The 21,292-nt window shown below is 37.3% G+C and overlaps 1 protein-coding gene across 1 annotated transcript in view; it reads left to right on the top strand.

Moving 5' to 3' along the window:
• The window catches only part of LOC132362729 (ELKS/Rab6-interacting/CAST family member 1-like), a 131,139-nt gene that overhangs the window by 16,175 nt on the left and 93,672 nt on the right, over nucleotides 1-21,292 (top strand). The window contains 1 exon segment of the mRNA XM_059917705.1: nucleotides 12,167-12,583. Within this exon segment, the coding sequence (XP_059773688.1) occupies nucleotides 12,167-12,583 (417 nt within the window).

The following is a 21,292-nucleotide window of genomic DNA, read 5'->3' as shown; positions in this document are numbered from 1 at the left end:
AGCCTGCGCATCTGGAGCCTGTGCTCCGCAACAAGAGAGGCCGCGATAGTAAGAGGCCCGCGCACCGCGATGAAGAGTGGCCCCCGCTCGCCGCAACTAAAGAAAGCCCTCGCACAGAAACGAAGACCCAACACAGCCATAAATAAATTAATTAATTAATTAAAAAAAAAAAGTGAATGAGCTAGAGTTATGTATATCAGTGTGGATAAATCTCAAACACGTTTTTAAAAAATTGAAGTATTGTTGACATATTATATTAGTTTCAATATTTTGCTATTGGGATACATTACAAAATGATCAACACACTGGGTCTGGTTAACATCCATCACCACACATAGTTACAAAGAACTTTTTTTTCTTGGGATGAGAACTTTTAAGATCTACTCTCTTAGCAACTTTGAAATATGTAATACAGTGTTATTAACTATAGTCACCATGCTGTACATTATATTCCCAGGACTTATTTATTTTTATAACTGGAAGTTTGTACCTTTTGACTCCCTTTACCCATTTCACCCACTCCCTGTCCCCCACCCCTGGCAACCACCAATCTGTTCTCTACCAGTGAGCTTGTGGTTCCCCCCCCACCCTCTGAAATGGTAAGATTTGATTTTATTTTATGGCTGAATAATATCCCATTGTGTATATCTATACACATATGTGTATAGATATACACACCACATTTTCTTTATCCATTCATCCATTGATGGACACTTAGGTTGTTTCTATATCTTGGGTATTATAAATAATGCTGTAGTGAACATGGGGGTGTGGATATCTTTTCGAGTTAGTTATTTTTGTTTTCTTTGGATAAAAACTCAGAAGTGGAATTGCTGGATCTAATGGCAGTTCTATTTTTAATTTTTTGAGGAACCTCCATTACTGTTTCCTATAGTGGCTATACCATTTTACATTCTCAGACACATTATGTTGAGTAACATGAGCAATTTGCAAAGAGAATCAAGAACAGATGACATCACTTCTGTGAATTTTAAATAAGCAACAGTGAGGGGTGGGGGAGAGAGAGAGAGATATCTGAAACAAATAAGGCAAATTGTTGATGGTGATTTCCATACGTTGTTGTATATTTGAATGAGTCTCTGTAGCCCCGAGCTTCTGCTTTCTTCTCTAACCTTTTTAAGAATGCAGGGTTACGATTGAATTAGGTGATAGAGCATAATACATGTTGGGACTGGAAGTGTTCTTAAAATCAACTAAATTATTCTTTCTTCTTTTAAGTGAAGTCATTCCTACTTGTTAAGAAATTTTCTTGAATATTTATTTACTTTTCCCTTTTCTGACCTATGTCTGTTACTTTTTTCTCTTTTAATATATTTATTTTTTGTTGGAGTATAGTTTACATACAGCAAAATACATGGATCTTCCGTATCATAGTTCCATGAGTTTTGACAAATGCCAGTAGTCGTATAATGCAGTCTTACGAAGATATAGAACATTTCCATCATCCCATAAGGTTCCCTTGAGCTCCTTCCCAATCCGTATTTTCCCTGCCCCGAACACATAGATAGTGTTCTAATTCCTTTCACTTTAGATTAGTTTTGCCTGCTCTAGAACCTCCTATACATGGAACCATATAGTCTGTACTCTGTTGTGTTTGGCTTCTTTTGCTCAGTGTACTATATATTTTTTTTAAAGTTTATTCGTGTTGTTGCATGTATCCATAGTCATCCTAATATTGAGTAGTTTTCATTGCATGGATACTGCATAATCAATTTATCCATTCTCCTGTTGATGAGGTTGTTTCCAGTTTTGGCTCTTATGAATAAAGCGGTTGTAAACATTTTTATACAGATGTGTTTGTGGCCATGTTTTTATTACTCTTGCGGAAATATCTAGGAGTGGAATCGCTGGGTCATAGGGTAAGTGCATGTTTAACTTTCCCCTAAAAGTATGCAGTCAGCTGAAGTGAAGTGAAAGATTTTGTGATCATAGACCTAAGTATTCAAATTGAAAATACAACGCGATGAGTAAATATGGATGTAGGAGATGAATGAAAATAATGGTAACACATGTATTTATTGGAGTTTATGTGATAAAATTGGTGAGAGTCGAGAAAACAAATGTATTTTCCTTTTAAATACCCCGTGAAGATCCCATATGGTTTTATTTCTTCTCAACATGCTGTTAAAACATGAAGCAATCTTTTGTATTGTCTGTTTACTACCTAAATTGATTTTCAAAAAAATTTTATTAATTTTTAAAGATTTCTTTTATCTACTTAACATTTTTACAGAAGCATGTGCAAAAGAGTCTTTGATATGCCTTATTTGATGGTTGCCATGGAAAAATTAAGGGATTGTATACAAAAAAAATAATATTTATACCTTGGTGTTTTGCTCTTGAAACAATTATGATTTTCTCCATAATAGTTTGACTTTTTATTGTTATTTTATCCCCAGATGCTTCTTTGGTTTTATTTATCAAGATTCTCTTTCTCTCTCTTTTTAATTACACTTTTTAAAGATTTGTTCCTTGTAGAGAAATACAGTTAAATTTTATATGTTGATCTTATATGTGCCAGGCTTGCTAAACTCTTTTTTTTTAAATATTTAATTATTTATTTGTTTTATTTTTTGGCTGCGTCAGGTCTTATTTGCTGCACGCGGGATATTCCTTGCGGCACGCAGGATCTTTCATTGCGGTGCGCGGGCTCCAGAGCGCATGGGCTCTGGTGGGCTCTGCAGTTGTGGCACGTGAGCTGAGTTGCCCCGTGGCATGTGGGATGCAGAACCCACGTCCTCTGCATTAGAAGGTGGATTCTTAACCACTGGACCACCAGGGAAGTCCCTTGCTGGACTCTTAATTATACAGATATTTTGTCTGTAATTTCATCTGAGTTTTCATCCTACAATCTCTGTATAATGACTTTCTTGCTTTCTAATTCTTATACCTTTGGTTTCCTTCTCTTGTCTTAACTGCACTTGGTCTTAGCATCTCTAGAACAAAATACAATAGTGGACTGTTGTAGTCTATCAGTTGCCTAGTATAGATTTGATTTTTACAAGAAAGCCCATTATTAAAGAGGTAAGTCTTGAAAAAAATGTGAGTAATTTGGTTGGTTTATTCTGGTTAGCTGATGTTCTTTGTATATGTTCTATGCTATTTTCTCCCCAAGACAGAATTATTTATGTAAATAATTTTGATGGGCTTCATTTCAGTTTAACACAGTTTAGTGATAGTGTGTGTGAAAGCATCTTAAACAATGGCAGTGTACAGGAGTGCTTTTTTGTAAGATCGTAAGGTCATGATCTCTTTGTACTCTCCCTCAATATCAGTCTTCCTTGCCTCTTCTCTTTCTCTGGAGGAAAAGGGGGGGAAAAAAAGGATAAAGGAATTCTATAGCTTCTGGAAAGCTTTGGGCACACAGTGACTTCAGTGTTGACATAGCTCTGTGGGACACAGACATTAGCCCGTTAGCTTTATGCCAGCAGGGGACCCCCCCCCCCCCCCCCCCCCCCCCGCCACCTCACAGTCAAGCTGCTGCCTCCGGCGTGTGTTTATTCAGCTGAATCCACTCCCAGTTGTAGCATTGCCAGGGTTAGCTCTTAACATGTTCACAGCTGATAGGTATCGCTTAACTCTTCTTTCTTTACCCTTCTTTCTTCACCCTTCTTCTTGATTTATATACTAGTATTTCAGGGACTAAATCTGGGAATTTTGTTAACCTCATTGACGTCTGTTGCAGGTGCTTGAAACTTTTGGGTTGTAGAGCATGAAGAAAGAAGTGAGGTTGATACTTAAAATGCTGCTAGACTGAACAGTACCTTTATGGTCCCTTGTATTTAATTCTGCCTTTGCTTTGTTAGTACTGAGCATTCTCAAGTTAAACACTATGGAAATGGTTACTATAGGATCCCTCTGCTGGTTGATTTTACTTTTAAGGTTAAAAAATTTTTTATTTTGATGTTATTTTTTAATGGAATGACGTCTTCAATCCTGACATTGCTTAGGATGATATTTTTACTACTGTAATATCTGGTTTGGGATATTATCTTTTCTTCTTTCTGTACTTTTCTTCCTCCACCCATTCCTTCCTCTCTAGTTCTGCCTTTTGTTCAGTTTGAGAGTCAGACAGGCTTTGTAGAGGAGGTAATGCCTGACCTAAGGATGAAAGGACAGGTAGGATTTAGCTGGGAGTGAAAGTGAGGGAACGGGTAGAGGATATTCTTTATTTATATTTATTTTATTTATTTATTTAACATCTTTATTGGAGTGTAATTGCTTTACAATGGTGTGTTAGTTTTCTGCTTTATAACGAAGTGAATCAGTTATACATATACATATACTCTTTAAGTAGAGGTTAAGGGGTAAGTAAATGGTATGGGAGTTTGGGTAACTGAAAGCTATTTGGAATTTCTAGAACTTGTACTAAAATCAGTTTATTGTCACTTGAGTTGTTGTCTTGATGAGCACACAATAATAGAATGTATTATGACCTCGGGACTTCCCCATTTTGATAGTATTTTTGTTTATTCTTTAATTTCTCCTCTGGGTTATGCTGGCATAAAGGCAGATGTTCTTTTTTCTCTCCTGGATTCAGTAGCAGAGAGTAGCTGCTAGGAATCTGGAATAATTGCTTGTTCATTTTCTTGACTCTGACATCTTTTTTAGAGGAGAATAAGCTCAAAGTAGCATTCATTTAAACAATTTAATCTATCCATTTGAATTCTGGTATGGTTGTTTCTTGCATTGTAGTATGTCTCTTGCTGGTGTTTATTTAGATCAGTCTGAGAACTTGGTTTTGGTTTAACATTTGAGAGTTTACAGTGTGCTTTGCTGCACAGAAAATAAATCCTTGTCAGCAACTGAAAGAATCAACGGAAAGAATACTAGACTAATGATCAGACGAAATGAACTACCTAGAGGCTCTTGCTTTGTCTCAGTCTTGGAGGTTCAGACTCATTAAAAAACTTTGAGTTTCTTCTAAAATGATAGAAATTAGAATACTTTCTTTTCCTATTAAAGATTCATGAATCCAAATCATAGTGATCTTATAGAATCTGAACTTCATTTGAGTATGTTGCATATATAATAAGTGCTTTTATGTGTCCCATTTCTCGTTCTTGAATAGTCTTAATTTAAAATTTATAACAAGGTATAGTGCTGGTTTGTGAGTGTGTATATATAGCTATTAAGTTTTACCACTTTGTAAGCTCTGTTTTTGGATAAGAACTCTATCCTACACTTTTGGTGTATGTTGTATATAGTATTAAAAGTATAAAAGATTCTTGTTGACAGTTAATTATTTGAAAATGCTTCTCTTCACTTCAGATCAAACACAAATAAATCCAGAGTGTATAATTAACATTCTTTTAAACATTAGGATTGCATTTAGTATTTTGGCCAGTTTGTATTTGAGATAGAATTTTTTGTGTGTTAGCTGGTAAGGAACTAATTGTTACAGAATAAGAGTAATTCTCTCTGTTATAGGGGAAAGATATAATTTTCCAGGGACTTGATTTGCATCTACTATCCAGTAGCCATTTACTTTCAAAATAATGCGTGAAAATTTGTTTTTGTCAATCTTTCATCAAAAATTTATTGAGCACTTACTATACCAAACACTGTGCCGTGCCCTAGAGTAACAAGATGAAAGTCCCAAGTTCTAGAAAGTTTTTCTTGAAGACAGATACAAAGAAATAAATTGCAGATTGGGCTGGTAAGTGCTCTTCTTAGGGACACATACGGTACAGCACAGATCAGAACATCACAGAGCCTGAGGATCGACTTGGGTGATGTCAGTAAGAATTACTATAAACTCTTTTGCATCTTGCATTGATAAAGTTTCCTCAATGTATGTATTTACATGTTTCAGGAAAAAAATCGTTCTTAATTTAACATAATAGGATGCAGTACTGGTATTTTTTCTAATGGTTATCTTGACAAATAGTGCATTGAACTCTCTGGGATACAGTATAATGTTTGTGATGATGACCGTTTTCATGTATCCATAATATTCTTTTTCTGTAACTAAAAATAGCTCTAGACTCCTTGGTTCTGTCATTTTAGAAATCAGGATAAACTGGATCAAAGCGTTCTCTTGTTCAGAGAAACTAATGGAAGTTTTGCCTCAGAAGAGCTTCTGATATTTGTCTAAAATATATGAAGCATTGTTGTGATGTTTTGTTGTTTTTGAGATGTATTTTTCTAAAAAATGATCATAAACCCTATCAGAGATTTAAGAATTTTCATTACTATTGTTCACAACATCCTACCATTTCATTGAGATACAGCTTGGTGTAATTTTAGTACAATCCTTGGACTAAATTTTAAACAGTTATTTTTCCAGTCTTCCAGCTCAAGCTGAGTGTTAGAGTGAGCAGAAGTAGACTAGTGAGTGTTGGTGTACAATTTGGAATGTGAGAAGTGTGAGATCATTTTGGAGAGTGTCATAAGCAGAATTCCCAAATAGAAATTTTCCTAATATCTGACAACTGAGATTGTCCTGCTAAATTCAGCATGTGTTTTTGGTCGGTCATGGTAAATGTCTGTGATATGTGCAGATATGCTCCCTTTATCTTCAGTATGAATGTGCTAGAGAAAGAGCAGCCTGGCTTATTGCCTGCTGCTGCTTTCTTCTCCCAGGGGAGTTGGCAGGAATTTTAATAAAGTGAATCTAGCTTGAATGTAGCCTAAAGAAGGGGTGCTGATTCCCATTTCAATGGAGAAAATTGCTGTGTAGCCTTCTCGGCTACCAGTCAGAGCATCATTTTAATTCTGTATTCCAGTAAAATGGGTGCAAGCAGAGCTGAAGAAGCAGGGCACATTAGTCGTTGTATTTTCTTTCTTCACCAAAACAGTGCTTGCCATGCTAGTATAATCACAAGTGCTAAAGTGTATGTGAGACTGTTAGCTGTCATCAACATCTGTTTCTCCTGATTTGAATGAATTTGGTGATGAGTGTCCAGAAAAGGAGGGACAGTTGTACCTAGAAATCAGTTTCATTGTTGAATTTTTTTTTTTTTAATTAATTAATTTATTTATTTATTTTTGGCTGTGTTGGGTCTTCGTTTCTGTGCGAGGGCTTTCTCTAGTTGCGGCGAGCGGGGGCCACTCTTCATCGCGGTGCGCGGGCCTCTCACTATCGCGGCGTCTCTTGTTGCGGAGCACAGGCTCCAGACGCGCAGGCTCAGTAATTGTGGCCCACGGGCCCAGCTGCTCCGTGGCATGTGGGATTCTCCCAGACCAGGGCTCGAACCCGTGTCCCCTGCATTGGCAGGCAGATTCTCAACCACTGCGCCACCAGGGAAGCTCTCATTGTTGAATTTAACTTCTGATATTTCCCTGTGGGGTAAACTTGCTCAGAATTTATTTGGATTTTTTGACTTCCAAAGGTAAAGAATGAAACTGGAGGTTGATTATAGGCTTCAGAGAATTAGCAATTTGACACATCTTTTTATTAAGGATTTTGAACTCCAGCAACTGTTGAGAATCTTTACAGCATGATGCGGGTAGTTAAATTTATTTAAAGAATCATATTCATGAATTCAAATACCTGATAATTTTATTGTAAATTTATTTTTCGTAAGAAAAAGCCAGTGCTTTTCGAGAGTTTGAAGACTGCCATAATTGAAAGTTCACTACTTGCTAAGCATAATACCAAAACCAGAAACTGTAAAAGAAGAGGTTCTTATCTTTGCACTAAAAAAATTCTGTATTTAAGTTGCTATAAACTATGTTAAAAGAAAAATGACAGATTTGGAAATATATTTGTAACATGCACAGCAGGCAAAAGGTTGTTTTCCAAATATAAAAAGATCTTAAAGTGGATTAGGAGAAAGGTTAAATGTCCCCAAAACAAAATGAGCAAAGAACAAGAACAGATGAGTCACAAAGGAAGGAATACAAAGCGCCTGTAGATATGTGAATAGATATTCAGTCTTACTTGTAATCAAAGGAAAGCCCAAAAAAGAAAGAGAAGAAAGAAAATACCCAGTTGTCAAAGGTATAGGAAAGTGCTCAGACATCGTTTGGTGGAAGTTTAAATGTGTACAGACCCTTTTAGAGATCATTTGTTGTGTGTATTAAAATCATAACTGCATACCCTCTGATCCAGGAATTCCACCTTTCAGAATTTATCTCCAGGAAAAATTTGGATAAATGTGCAGAGATACACATGTGAAGGTGCCTGTTATAATAGTGGAAAATGAGAACCAAACTAAATATTTATCAATAGTTATAAGTAAATTATTTAATATCAACACTTTGGAATTCTATGGCAGGTATATTTTTTCCCCAGTGTTTAAAATCGTTGTAAAATACAGCTTACATTCACCATGTTAAATTTACCATCTTAACCAATTTTCAGGTGTATAGTTCATAAGGTACATTCATACTGTTGTGCAGCCATCACCACCATCCATCTCCACAACTCTTCATCCTGTAAGACTGAATCTCTGCACCCATCAAACAGTTACTCCCTGTCTCCCGTCTCCCGTCTCCCCAGCCCCTGGCAACCACTCTTGTGCTTCCTGTCTCTGTGAGGTAGACTGCTCTAGGGACCTCATGTAAGTGGACTCGTGTAATATTTGTCTTTTGTGACGGGCTCATTTCATTTGGCATGGTGTCCATCCATGTGGCAGCGTGTGGCAGCATTTCCTTCCTTTTTGAGGCTGAAAAATATCATTAGGCATTTTTTTTAATTTAATTTTTGGGTGGGTAGTACATACATTTAGTTCAAATTCAAGAGGAGGGTTAGGAGGAGAGAAAGATGGGAAGTGGCTGGGAAGTGACTGCAGATGTATATGGGTTTTCTCTTAAGGGGTGATGGAAGTGTTCTAGAATTAGATAGTAGTGATCAATGTATAACTTTTAATATGCTGAAAACTGCTGACTTACACACTTTAAACCGGTGAACTTTATGGTATGTGTGAATTATGTCTCAATAAAGCTATTATTAAAAAATTTTCAATGTCAGTTACACCTCAGTTAAAAAAATTTTTATGCGGAATAGAATAAAGTTTCCTTACATGTTGTCTCCCAGTGATTCCAGTTCGTTCCTCCCTTCTTCCCTTCTTGCCTTCCTCCGTTCCCCCAAATAACCATTAATTATTTCTTGTGTAACATTACAGAAGTATTTTTATTTCTTATGATATTTTTTATTTATAGTAAATATTTATTGTTCCCTCCCTTTTAACCAAAGTGGTAGCAAATTGAACACAGCCAAGCAGGCATCTCTGAAGTCTTTTCTCTTATTTTTAAAGGTAAAAATGCCCCTTTTTATTGATTACTTGCTTACTGTAGGGGATTTAGATAGTACAAAAAAGTATGAAGAAAAATGTAAAATCTACCCATACCCAGACACTGGTAATTGTTTGCATCCTTTTAGACTTTTCTCTGCATGTTCATACTTTTTTTTTTTTTTTTTTTTTTTTATTTATTTATTTATTTTTTTTTTTAGTAATAATTGTATTTAATAAGCTTCAGTTTCTAAGTTTGTGAATGGTATTGATCACATATATTTGTACTTATCCAATTCAAGACTGAATTTTGCTATTTGTAAAATCAATTGGGAAACATTCCATCATACTTTGCGATCCCAAACTAGATAACACAGCACTGGAATAGGAATTTACTTGGAAATGTGAAAGTAATTAGCAGTACAATTAACAGCCACCCTGTTGTTCCTTGGGACACCACGCCGTTGGCTCAGTGGTGCATGTCCTGCTGTGGGACTGTCCTGTGCCTGCCATAGGGCAGGGCCAGGCCCTGGGCATGTGGGCCAGAGGGGGAGGGGCTGCCCCGGGGGGAGCAGGCATTGCCGGCACCCATCGTCCTGGCGAGAGGCCACCCGCGGGGCCCTCAGGAAGGGAGACTGTGGGGGGATGGAGGGCCGCCGGGTGGGTTGTAGCAGAGGCACCTTGTTGGGGACCCTGGGAGGGGGTGGTGGGACCCGTTGGCTCCAGTGGCCATTAGAAGTTCCTCTCTGTGTTATCATGCTCTCTGTTCAATGGTTTCAGTCAATGTTTCTCTTTAATAAACTTCCCATATTTTTTTTAAAGCACAGATTATAGCTCCTTCCAGGAAAAAAAATTCATGAGTCCAGAAAAGCAAGCCTTGGGTTCCTTGCACTGATGTTTTCCTGGCTAGCAATTTGGTGCTGGTTGCTGGTGGGAATCCTCAGTTTGTCTAAATATAAGCCTCTCCCAGGGCTGCTTGAGTGTCCTCGTGACATGGCATCTGGATTCCTCTGCTGGTGTTGGGGGGTCTCCTGCAGAGGCGAGTGGTGGCTCTGTTTCACCGTGGGGACAAGGACACTGGCAGCAGAGGTTCTGGGAAGTTCTCCTTGGCGTGAGCCCTCCCAGAGTCTCTGCATGTTCATACTTTTTAAAAATTAGAATCGCGATCATCCTATACTTGCTATTATATATCTGCTTTTTTACTCTTAATATGTTGTAACTGTAGTTTTTATCAGTAACTATAAATCTACATTTTAAAAAATTGATGCATAGTATTAAACTGGGTGGACATTTCTCATTTACTTAACTCATCACCTATTAATATCCATTTAGGTTGTTTCTAATTTTGTCGCTGGTGTAAACAACAGTGAGCGTCCTTGTACACTTGCCAGATCGTTTCCTTGAGATATTTACTGCTGTTTTGCAGTTTGCCAAAAATTTTAAACAATGTACGTTTTAACATATATGCCACAAAGATTTCAATGATATTATTAGCTCTGCGAAAAAATGGTGCAGGCATTTATATCCTCACTTTAAATATGAGGAATCTGAAATCCAGAAAGATGGCAATGTGTTCCAAATTAGGTTGCTCTTTAGTGTGAGAGCTGGAACTAAAACTCCTGTCTTCTGATTGTGGGTTAGTTTCCTTCCACTGTGGCACACTGCCAGACCTTGAATACCTTGAATACAAAGGGTGATTTTCTGTTGTTGCTTCTTCATTTCTAAAAACATGATTCTTGATGTAACTTCCTTTTAGGTTCTTTGTATAATGTTCTAGAATTTATCCATTCAGATTAAAGGTTCATATACCTTCGTTAGGGATACAGGCTAAAGATATACCCTCTGAAACATTTTACTAGCTTATCTGCACTAACATTTTCATTTAATTACTCAAATTACTCACTTATATTGTTCTCTTTTTCTGTATAAATAGCTCACACAGCCTCAGTTTTTTTGGGTTTTGTTTTTTGTTTTTAAAGCTTCAAGTTATCTAATTACCTTTGGGTACTAGCTTCAGTGGGCTGCGAGAATTGCTTTAATTCGAATGCCAGCTCTATTACTTACTGTGTGATCTTGGGGTGAGTTATTTAAGTCTCTGTATGCCTGGTGTCATCATCAATAAAATTCAAATAATAGTAGGGGTGAGATGTGACAGGGTGAAAGAGTGTCATGGACATATATACACTACCAAATGTAAAATAGATAGCTGGTGGGAAGCAGCCACATAGCACAGGGAGATCAGCTTGGTGCTATGTGACTGCCTGGGGGGGTGGGATGGGGAGGGTGGGAGGGAGGGAGATGCGGGAGGGAGGAGATATGGGAACTTGTGTATATGTGTAGCTGATTCACTTTGTTATAAAGCAGAAACTAACACACCATTGTGAAGCAATTATACTTCAATAAAGATGTTTAAAAAAAAAAAAGAAATGGAAAAAAAAAATAGTACATGTGTTATAGTGAGGATTAAATAAATTAACACATAAGGAGTGCTAAGCACATTCTGGCATGCACTCATATGTTTATTATTTAATGTGCTAACTTAATTGTAAAGCACTTAAAAGTCATTTTGTATTTTGACATCCTTTGTGTTTTTTGGTGAAATTTTTTGTATGATGTGTCCGTATTCCTATAGGTTTCCCCTGCCTTTCCCCACTCCTCACCTTCAATTCCGTGTAATACCTTCTGTTAATCTTGAACAGTGTCTTTATTTAGTCAAGCAAAGTGAGGAGCTGCCAGACTGACCTTGTTTCCTGTTGGTAATAAACACAAATTAAATTACTGACATTGTACAGATTATCTCAATCAGTTTTAAAGACAGTGTAAAACAGAATAATGTGAATCCTCATTTGCTAAATGCAGGGTTCTGAGAGCTGTGGTAGCTGCTTTCTCATTGCCCGTAGTCTGCTTTGTTTCTGCTACTTGAGGAGGAAAGCTCATTTGGGTTTTCTTTTTTGTCTTTATACCAGCACATGCAAATGACAGTCCAGGCTCTCCAGGATGAATTGCGGATCCAGAGGGACCTAAACCAGCTGTTTCAACAGGATAGTAACAGTAGGACTGGTGAGCCTTGCGTGGCAGAGCTGACGGAGGAGAACTTTCAGAGGCTGCACACTGAGCATGAGCGGCAGGCCAAGGAGCTGTTCCTCCTTCGAAAGACTCTGGAGGAGATGGAGCTGCGGATTGAGACTCAGAAGCAAACCCTGAACGCTCGGGACGAATCCATCAAGAAGTTTCTGGAGATGTTGCAGAGCAAGGGGCTTTCTGCTAAGGCTACTGAGGAGGACCATGAGAGAACAAGGAGACTGGCAGAGGCAGAGATGCATGTCCACCACCTCGAAAGCCTTTTGGAGCAGAAGGAAAAAGAGGACGCTCTGTTGAGAGAGGTGAGTGGCCACTTTCTCAGTTGTTATGACTGTCTTTTTTTCCTGATTAGTCAGCATTTTGACCTAGATAAATTTATATGCTCTCCTGAGCTAGTGCAAGGGAATTTCTTCTTTCTTACCTAAGTTCGGCACTGATTTCTGTTCTGATTTGCTGTCTTGTATGAGATGACATTGGTTGGCATGTATACTGGTTTAATACCTTTCTGGGGTTTTTTTTCCCCCTCCTGATTTCTGTAGACTCATTTTGTTGCTAGAGGGGCACAGAATTTTCTTGATTTGTTCCTCATCTATTGATTTGTTCGTAGAGACACACACAACAAAACCAGAATTAAAGTAGCTAACTACTGCTCAATTTTAAAATATTAATAATTGAAAGTAAGCGATTCCCTCAGTTTCGGTGTGCTTATAAAGTCCTAGGCAGCAGTAATGGATGTTTGCCCTGTGGTTTCCATGGAAACTGTTGCCTTGCTGTAAAAGATCCGTGATAAAAATTATTTGCTGCCCTGGAGGCACAGCTGGAGGGAATGACACAGAGGTATGCTGTCACTTATTTTTAGAGAGGAAACTGAGACTTTAGCTGACCACTGTGTCTACTGATAATTTTTCACTTTTCTATGTAATGCTTCATTTTAAGAAAGCTTAAGTGAAGAATTCATCTTACATTGAATTAAAAAAAAATGACAGCTCTACTTCTCTATATGAGGTCAGAGTCCTCAGATAATTTTCACATTTGGATAGGGGGAAAAAAAATCTCAGAACTATTTTAGTGCCAGTCTGAATAATCCCTTTTTATTTTTTTTTTTTTATTTTTTTTTTTTTTATAAGATTTTTTTTTTTTTTTTTTTTTTTTTAATTTATTTATTTATTTATTTATTTTTGACTGTGCTGGGTCTTCGGTTCGTGCGAGGGCTTTCTCTAGTTGCGGCAAGCGGGGGCCACTCCTCATCGCGGTGCGGGGACCGCTCTTCATCGCGGTGCGCGGGCCTTTCACTATCGCGGCCCCTCCCGTTGCGGGGCACAGGCTCCAGACGCGCAGGCTCAGTAGTTGTGGCTCACGGGCCCAGCTGCTCCGTGGCATGTGGGATCTTCCCAGACCAGGGCTCGAACCCGTGTCCCCTGCATTAGCAGGCAGATTCTCAACCACTGCGCCACCAGGGAAGCCCTGAATAATCCCTTTTTAAATGAAGGGTGAGAAAGGCGGTTAAAAGCAGCAAAACAGCGACTTCCCCTGATGATGGCGACGGTCTGTATCTGCTCTCTGCAATATGGTAGCCACTGGCTGCATGTGACTGTTGAGCAGTTGAAATGTGGTTAGTGTGACTGAGGAACTGAAATTTAAATTTCATTTAAATATAACTAATTTAAAATTAAATTCAATTAATCAAATTTAAATTTAAGTATCTCTGTGTAGGTAGTGGCTACTGTATTAGGTAGTGCAGCGATGCATAATGCATGATGCGGGTAATGTTACCCGCTTTTCTTAATAATTTGTCTTGAACATCTTTCTTTGTCAGTACATGTAGAGTTTTGTAATTTCAGTTGAATTTATAATGTTCTGTTGCATTTATTTATACTTCTTACTGTTGAAAATTTAGACTACTGTTAATTTTTCATTATTATAAAACTGTGCTGCACAGAATATCCCTAACCATATATCCCTGTACATTAATTTTTTTCTTTAGCATAAATTTCCAGAAATGAATTTGCTCAGGGTGTGTATGTTTTCAAAACTCTGAATATCAGTCTTGTCTCCCAGAGTGATTGGACCAGTTTATCCTCCCAGAAGCATATACTGTATTTTTACGGTTAATCTGCAGCTATGTACGTTACAATCTTCAAATTACTGGACTGTATTGTTTTAGAAAATTTTCTATCAACTGCTGTGTTGTAGGCACCATCCTGAGTTTCTTTCAGTTTACTTAAAGAGTTTATATTTTAATGAGGTAACCTGGAGCCTGGCCATAGAATATTGTAAGAGAAGGTGTAATCATCTCAAATAGCATGCAGCATGAAAACCCTACCAGCATCGTGATGAACTTTGAATGTTACGTTTTTACTCCTTCTGTTCTGAATATTTCAACCTGTGCCCATTTATTTTTGAGTTTTGGAGTTAATAAATAGTGAATAGTTAAGGATATGAAAAGCCACAGTGTTATTCTGGCAGAGAACAACCAGCAATATGGTGAATTTGAACAAGTAGTAGGAAAAAACATGAATTTAAGACTAATTTTGAAGTAACAAGCTCTACAAATATTAAGTCCCACTTCTGAACATATTGTGGAAAGAAATATAGGCCTTGTTAGTTGTATCAATACACAGTTCCAGTTGCCATTAGTAATGTAGCATCATCTTACAGGAAACACAGTCCTATGGATTAAGATTATTTAAGAGCAAGTAGAAGTGATTGCTTCAGGAACACATGTTTAGAATGCTGGTTCTCCTTTCTTTTTCTCCTACTTGCCTTCAAGACTTAGCTCAAATTTCAGTTCTTCTGTGAAGTCTTCCTTGTGCAGCTCTATACATATATGTAGATGAGCCAGTAATATTATAGTATACTTCCATGTGTGTTTCTTCATTGTTCACTTAATTTTTTGTACCAAGGATGTAGATATATATATATAGATATAGATATATATAGATATATATATGAAATTTTATCTTGTCAGTGTCTTAACAAATGCACAGTGGGTACTCAAGAAATGTTGGTTGAATAAGTTGAAATGTAGGGAAAGAAGTTTAAGCCTGGAGCTTACAGAAAGAAGGATAGCTTTTCCAATTCTTTTTTCTCCAGTGTGACCAGTGGATACTAAAACCTAACGAAGGTTAGAAAACAAACTAAAACCCCAAACCAGTTTTGCTTATGAGTTTAGGTATAGAAGTTATAAATAAGATATTGGCAGATAAAATCAGCATTATGATAAAAGGATAATATTCTGACCAAAAGGAGTTTCTTCTAGGAATCCAGAATGGCTCAATATGTCATTCACAGTTATAATTTGTAGTGGGGGAAAGGAAAAGATAACCTCGTAGTGTTTGATAGCTATCTCAAAGACATTAGATAAAATGTTAGACACTTTGAAAACTAAACCAAATGAACTAAAAATAAGAATGGAATGATACCTTTATAGCATGATTTAAATAAAACAATTCAGTAAATGTGTATTATAAACATATTTTAAACTAGTAGCCAGAATTGCGCTTACTCTGACGTATACTAAGACGCATCCATTAAAGTTAGGGAGAGGCAAAGATACTGTTCATCAGTATTTACATTATTCTGGAAGTGTTAGGCAGTGCTGTTAGATAAGGAAAATGGAATAAATAATATCAGTAACGGTAATGGAAAGGATAGGGCTAAATTTTCATTACAATGTAGATGGGAACATTAATATAAAGATGCTGCTTTCCCCCAACTCTGTGAATTTAGTGTAATCCCAATAGGAATATTCTTGACACGTGCCCAAATGATGTTGCAGTTTCTTTGCAAGAAGAACAGTGCGGGAACACTTGTTTAAGCAGCTCATGATATATGTGTTTCAAACCCAGTGATATTAAAATCTGTGGTACTGGCACAGTAATAGATAGCTAGATTGATGAGACAGAATAGAACCCAGAAATAATATAGTTTTAAGCATATGATACATGTTTGGGAATAATCGCCATCTATTTGGAAAACAGTACATAGTTACATCAAATTAAGTTCTAGATGAAATAAAGAGCTACTTGTTAAAAAATAACAACACTAGAAGAGAATGTAAGAGAAAGGTTTTAATACAATCTTGAGACAGGAAAGAATCTTTTATTGCCATAGCAAGAGGCTTAAACCATTAAATTTGTGTATGTTAGAAAATACAGGTAACAGAAGCTAAAATGGTAATTTGGAGTAAAGCTTTGTAACATGTGGCTTGACTGTTTTGTTTCCAGAGTGACAAGGTGCTAGAGGCACTCGGCACAGCCTTTCTTTGCTCATTACTCAACAAACATCCATTGAGCTTCTAGAATGTATGTGACCCTGGGATACACGCTGGGTATACATTTTTCATGTCAGAACACATGGTCTGTGCCCTCCTAGAACTTAAAAATCTGGTGAGAGACAATAAACATAATTATGAGAGGAAATAAATTAGTTGAGTCTAATTATGTTGGGAGAGGGGATAAACAGGGTAAGTAAGCATCTTTGAGGAGGTGCCCTTTAAGGGAGATCTGAAGAAAGTTGAAAGAGTCTTGCTGAGCATTTGGGTAAAATCATTTCATGAAGAAGGTTAACAGTTTCAAAGGCCGGATGAAAAGTTTTCAGGAGACAGCAAGGAGACTAGAGGACAAAAGCATATTGTCTAAGGGGAAAACAGGCATGAGATGAGAGGTTGAAGAGGTAGCCAGGGCCAGAGTCATTCATTGCATTCATCAGATATTTATTGGACACTAACCCATGTGCAGAGCACAAGGAAATATAGTAGCAGTGAACAAAACAAAAATCCATGCCCTCTAGGAGACAAAGCACTTGCCTTCAGGATCCCTGCAGGTAATGCAACAATTTTATTCAAAGTGCAAGAGAAAACTGCACCAATGTTTAATCAAGGGAGTGACCTAGTTTAGCTTTTAAAATCTACTCTGGCTGTGTTGAGAATAAATGGGGGAGGGAGAATTATGAGTGAACAAGGAAGTCTAATAAAGAACTTAACAACTCTAGGTTGGGTGAGTGGTGACTTGAAATGGCTATTGGGCATTATATCACTAGTGTGTCAAGAAAGGCAGAAAGAATTGAGAGCTGGCAACACTGGGATATCCATAGGTTTTCTTATTATTGGATTATTGTCCATCTTTTTAAAAAGCGGGTTTTCATCAGTTCCAAGACTCATAGTTTTCCCCATCTCAACAGTATGAAATTGAGTTAATAAGTCTTATCCTTGATGGCATCTTAAAATCTCTGTCAGCAAGGCCACAGTCCTGCTTGATTTGTTTGCCTGTGTACTCACAAACAGTTAACAGCTGCTCATTTTAGTCAATGTTGTGAGTATTGTTGCTATTTCTCATGTTAACTTTAGCTGTTGTTCAGTATGTCTTCAGTAATATTATGCTGTGAACCAGCATTGAAACAGTTATTGGTATGGAGAAAGTTATAAAACAGTTCAAAATGATATATGATTAAACTTTATGGTTAAATAAGTAAAAAAGGGTCTTGCAATCAGTATAAAATAAAAATTCTGAATGATAGAAGCTTGGGTCATGGTTTATTTGGAGGCATTTCCTTCTTTTCTTTCCAGCACATTAAACAGTGGTTTACCTTACAATCAGTGGCATCTTAGATTTGATGAAATACAGTAACATTAAAATGGCATTCATATCCAGGAACATTTGTGATTAGTTTTCCATTTTGTTTATGAACATGATTCTGGAGATAGCAGGTAAATAATTCCCCCAAATAAAAGCCAAAGAAGAAAAACAAAAATTAAATTAAGCATTGTATTTTCTGTTTGTACTGAAATTACATTGTTACGTGACTTATTGTTAGATTTTGTATTGTTTACTGGAGTGCCTTTCCTTTGATGGATAGAAGCGTGAAGACATCTATTGGACACATACTGAACTAGAGTCAAGACGTGGTTAGTGCCTGGGGCCAGGCATATGGAGTTTTAACAGGCTTTACAGGTGATTCCGTGATACACCAAAGTTTGGTTCTCAGTCTGTTGGCAGAACATACCTGAATTGGCTATGGAATTTTTGGATCGGCTATCCATATGCATACCAAGCATTGTCTATAGGCTGAATAAATATTTCAGTTCTATACGTGCTCCTGTTTTTTTGAAATGTAGATCCTATTGTGATGAATAAAATAATTTGTTGGGAATTCCCTGGCGGTCCAGTCGTTAGGATTCCATGCTTCCACTGCAGGGGCCACGGGTTCGATTCCTGGTCGGGGAACTAAGATCCGCATGATGCACGACATGGCCAAAAAAACCCAAAAAAACAGAAATTAAAATACTAATTTGTTTTAAAACATTTACACGTATGTTAATTTTGGTCTCTATAATATTTTAGTCAACAAACCTTGTTTAGTGCAACTGCTCTCATGTTAAGATTTGCAGCAGTGTTTGAGGTTTAAAAGCCCTACTCTTAATCTACGGATTCAATGCCATCCCTGTCAAACTACCACTGGCATTTTTCACAGAACTAGAACAAAAAATTTCACAATTTGTATGGAAACACAAAAGACCCCGAATAGCCAAAGCAATCTTGAGAACGAAAAATGGAGCTGGAGGAATCAGGCTCCCTGACTTCAGACAATACTACAAAGCTACAGTAATCAAGACAGTATGGTACTGGCACAGAAACAGAGATATAGATCAATGGAACAGGATAGAAAGCCCAGAGATAAACCCACGCACATATGGTCACCTTATCTTTGATAAAGGAGGCAAGCATATACAATAGAGAAAAGACAGACTCTTCAATAAGTGGTGCTGGGAAAACTGGACAGGTACATGTAAAAGAATGAAATTAGAACACTGCCTAACACCATACACAAAAATAAACTCAAAATGGATTAAAGACCTAAATATAAGGCCAGACACTATCAAACTCTTAGAGGAAAACATAGGCAGAACACTCTGTAACATAAATCACAGCAAGATCCTTTTTGACCCAGCTCCTAGAGAAATGGAAATAAAAAGAAAAATAAACAAATGGGACCTAATGAAACTTAAAAGCTTTTGCACAGCAAAGGAAACCATAAACAAGATGAGACGACAACCCTCAGAATGGGAGAAAATATTTGCAAATGAAGCAACTGACAAAGGATTAAACTCCAAAATTTACAAGCAGCTCATGCAGCTCAATATCAAAAAAACAAACAACCCAATCCAAAAATGGGCAGAAGACCTAAGTAGACATTTCTCCAAAGAAGATATACAGATTGCCAGCAAACACATGAAAGAATGCTCAACATCATTAATCATTAGAGAAATGCAAATCAAAACTACAATGAGATATCATCTCACACCAGTCAGAATGGCCATCATCAAAAAATCTACAAACGATGAATGCTGGAGAGGGTGTGGAGAAAAGGGAACCCTCTTGCACTGTTGGTGGGAATGTAAATTGATACAGCCACTATGGAGCACAGTATGGAGGTTCCTTAAAAAACTAAAAATAGAACTACCATACAACCCAGCAATCCCACTACTGGGCATATACCCTGAGGAAACCATAATTCAGAAAGAGTCATGTACCAAAATGTTCATTGCAGCTCTATTTACAATAGCCAGGACATGGAAGCAACCTAAGTGTCCATCAACAGATGAATGGCTAAAGAAGATGTGGCACATATATACAGTGGAATATTACTCAGCCATAAAAAGAAATGAAATTGAGTTATTTGTAGTGAGGTGGATGGACCTAGAGTCTGTCATACAGAGTGAAGTAAGTCAGAAAGAGAAAAACAAATACCGTATGCTAACATATATATGGAATCTAAGGGAAAAAAAAAAAAGGTCATGAAGAACCTAGGGGCAAGACGTGAATAAAGACACAGACCTACTAGAGAATGGACTTGAGGATATGGGGAGGGGGAAGGGTAAGCTGTGACAAAGTGAGAGAGTGGCATGGACATATATACACTACCAAACGTAAAATAGATAGCTAGTGGGAAGCAGCCGCATAGCACAGGGAGATGATCTCGGTGCTTTGTGACCACCTAGAGAAGTGGGATAGGGAGGGTGGGAGGGAGGGAGACACAAGAGGGAAGAGATATGGGAACATATGTATATGTATAACTGATTCACTTTGTTATAAAGCAGAAACTAACACACCATTATAAAGCAATTATACTCCAATAAAGTTGTTAAAAAAAAAAGTGTCAGATATGGGGATATATGTATATGTATAGCTGATTCACTTTGTTATAAAGCAGAAACTAACACACCATTGTAAAGCAATTATACTCCAATAAAGATGTTTAAAAAAAAAAAAAAGCCCTATTCTTTAACTAGGTTCTAGGCTAGGAATTTTGGCTCTAACATGTCTGAGGAATGCCCATCTGTATCTTTGGCAGTTGTCAGGTAAAAGCAGAGGAGGTTAGAGGGAAAAAAAGAGAAATAAACATATATAGAAAAAACAGAAACTTTGGACAAAGAGTAGGAAGAATTAAAAAAGAAAAAGGGTCCCTAGTTAGTTTTCCCTTTCCTAGTGATTTTGGCAAGTGTGAACAGTTGCATCGCATAACTTACTGATTCAGGTTATCCTTCCTCATCTTTTTTTTGTTGTTGTGTCATTTGTACCTCATTTCCATTTTGACAGGAAGATATGTTTTCTCAGAAGCATGCTGTTACTTGAGATGGTAAAGGGTCAAAGTGCAGTGCTGTCTGACAATGGCAGAGTTGAGGTACAGGAGGAGTAGTGAGGGTTTCTTCTTCATTTCTCTGTGTGGAGTACAGTAAGCCCAGAACTTGTGTGGAGGATTGAAATCTGCTGAAGGGACGTCTACCCTTGAACCAAGGGTGCTGGAGGCTAAATCCTGAAACTTGAAAGAAAGAAATTTCAGACATAAGTACTACTTTTCAGTCACAAATGCTCCTTTCTCTCAGTTGTGTAAGTAAATGTTGACTTACTTTTAAAAAGAAAGAAACTACTAACAACGGAGAAATTTTGTTCCTAACTTGTTTGTTTTCTTTCTCTAGTCATTATTCTTTATTAAATCAGTGAGAGGAACTG

The sequence above is a fragment of the Balaenoptera ricei genome, chromosome 3 (assembly GCF_028023285.1).
Source record: "Balaenoptera ricei isolate mBalRic1 chromosome 3, mBalRic1.hap2, whole genome shotgun sequence".
NCBI classification, from domain to species: domain Eukaryota; kingdom Metazoa; phylum Chordata; class Mammalia; order Artiodactyla; family Balaenopteridae; genus Balaenoptera; species Balaenoptera ricei.
This window is presented reverse-complemented; position numbering and strand designations above follow the sequence as displayed.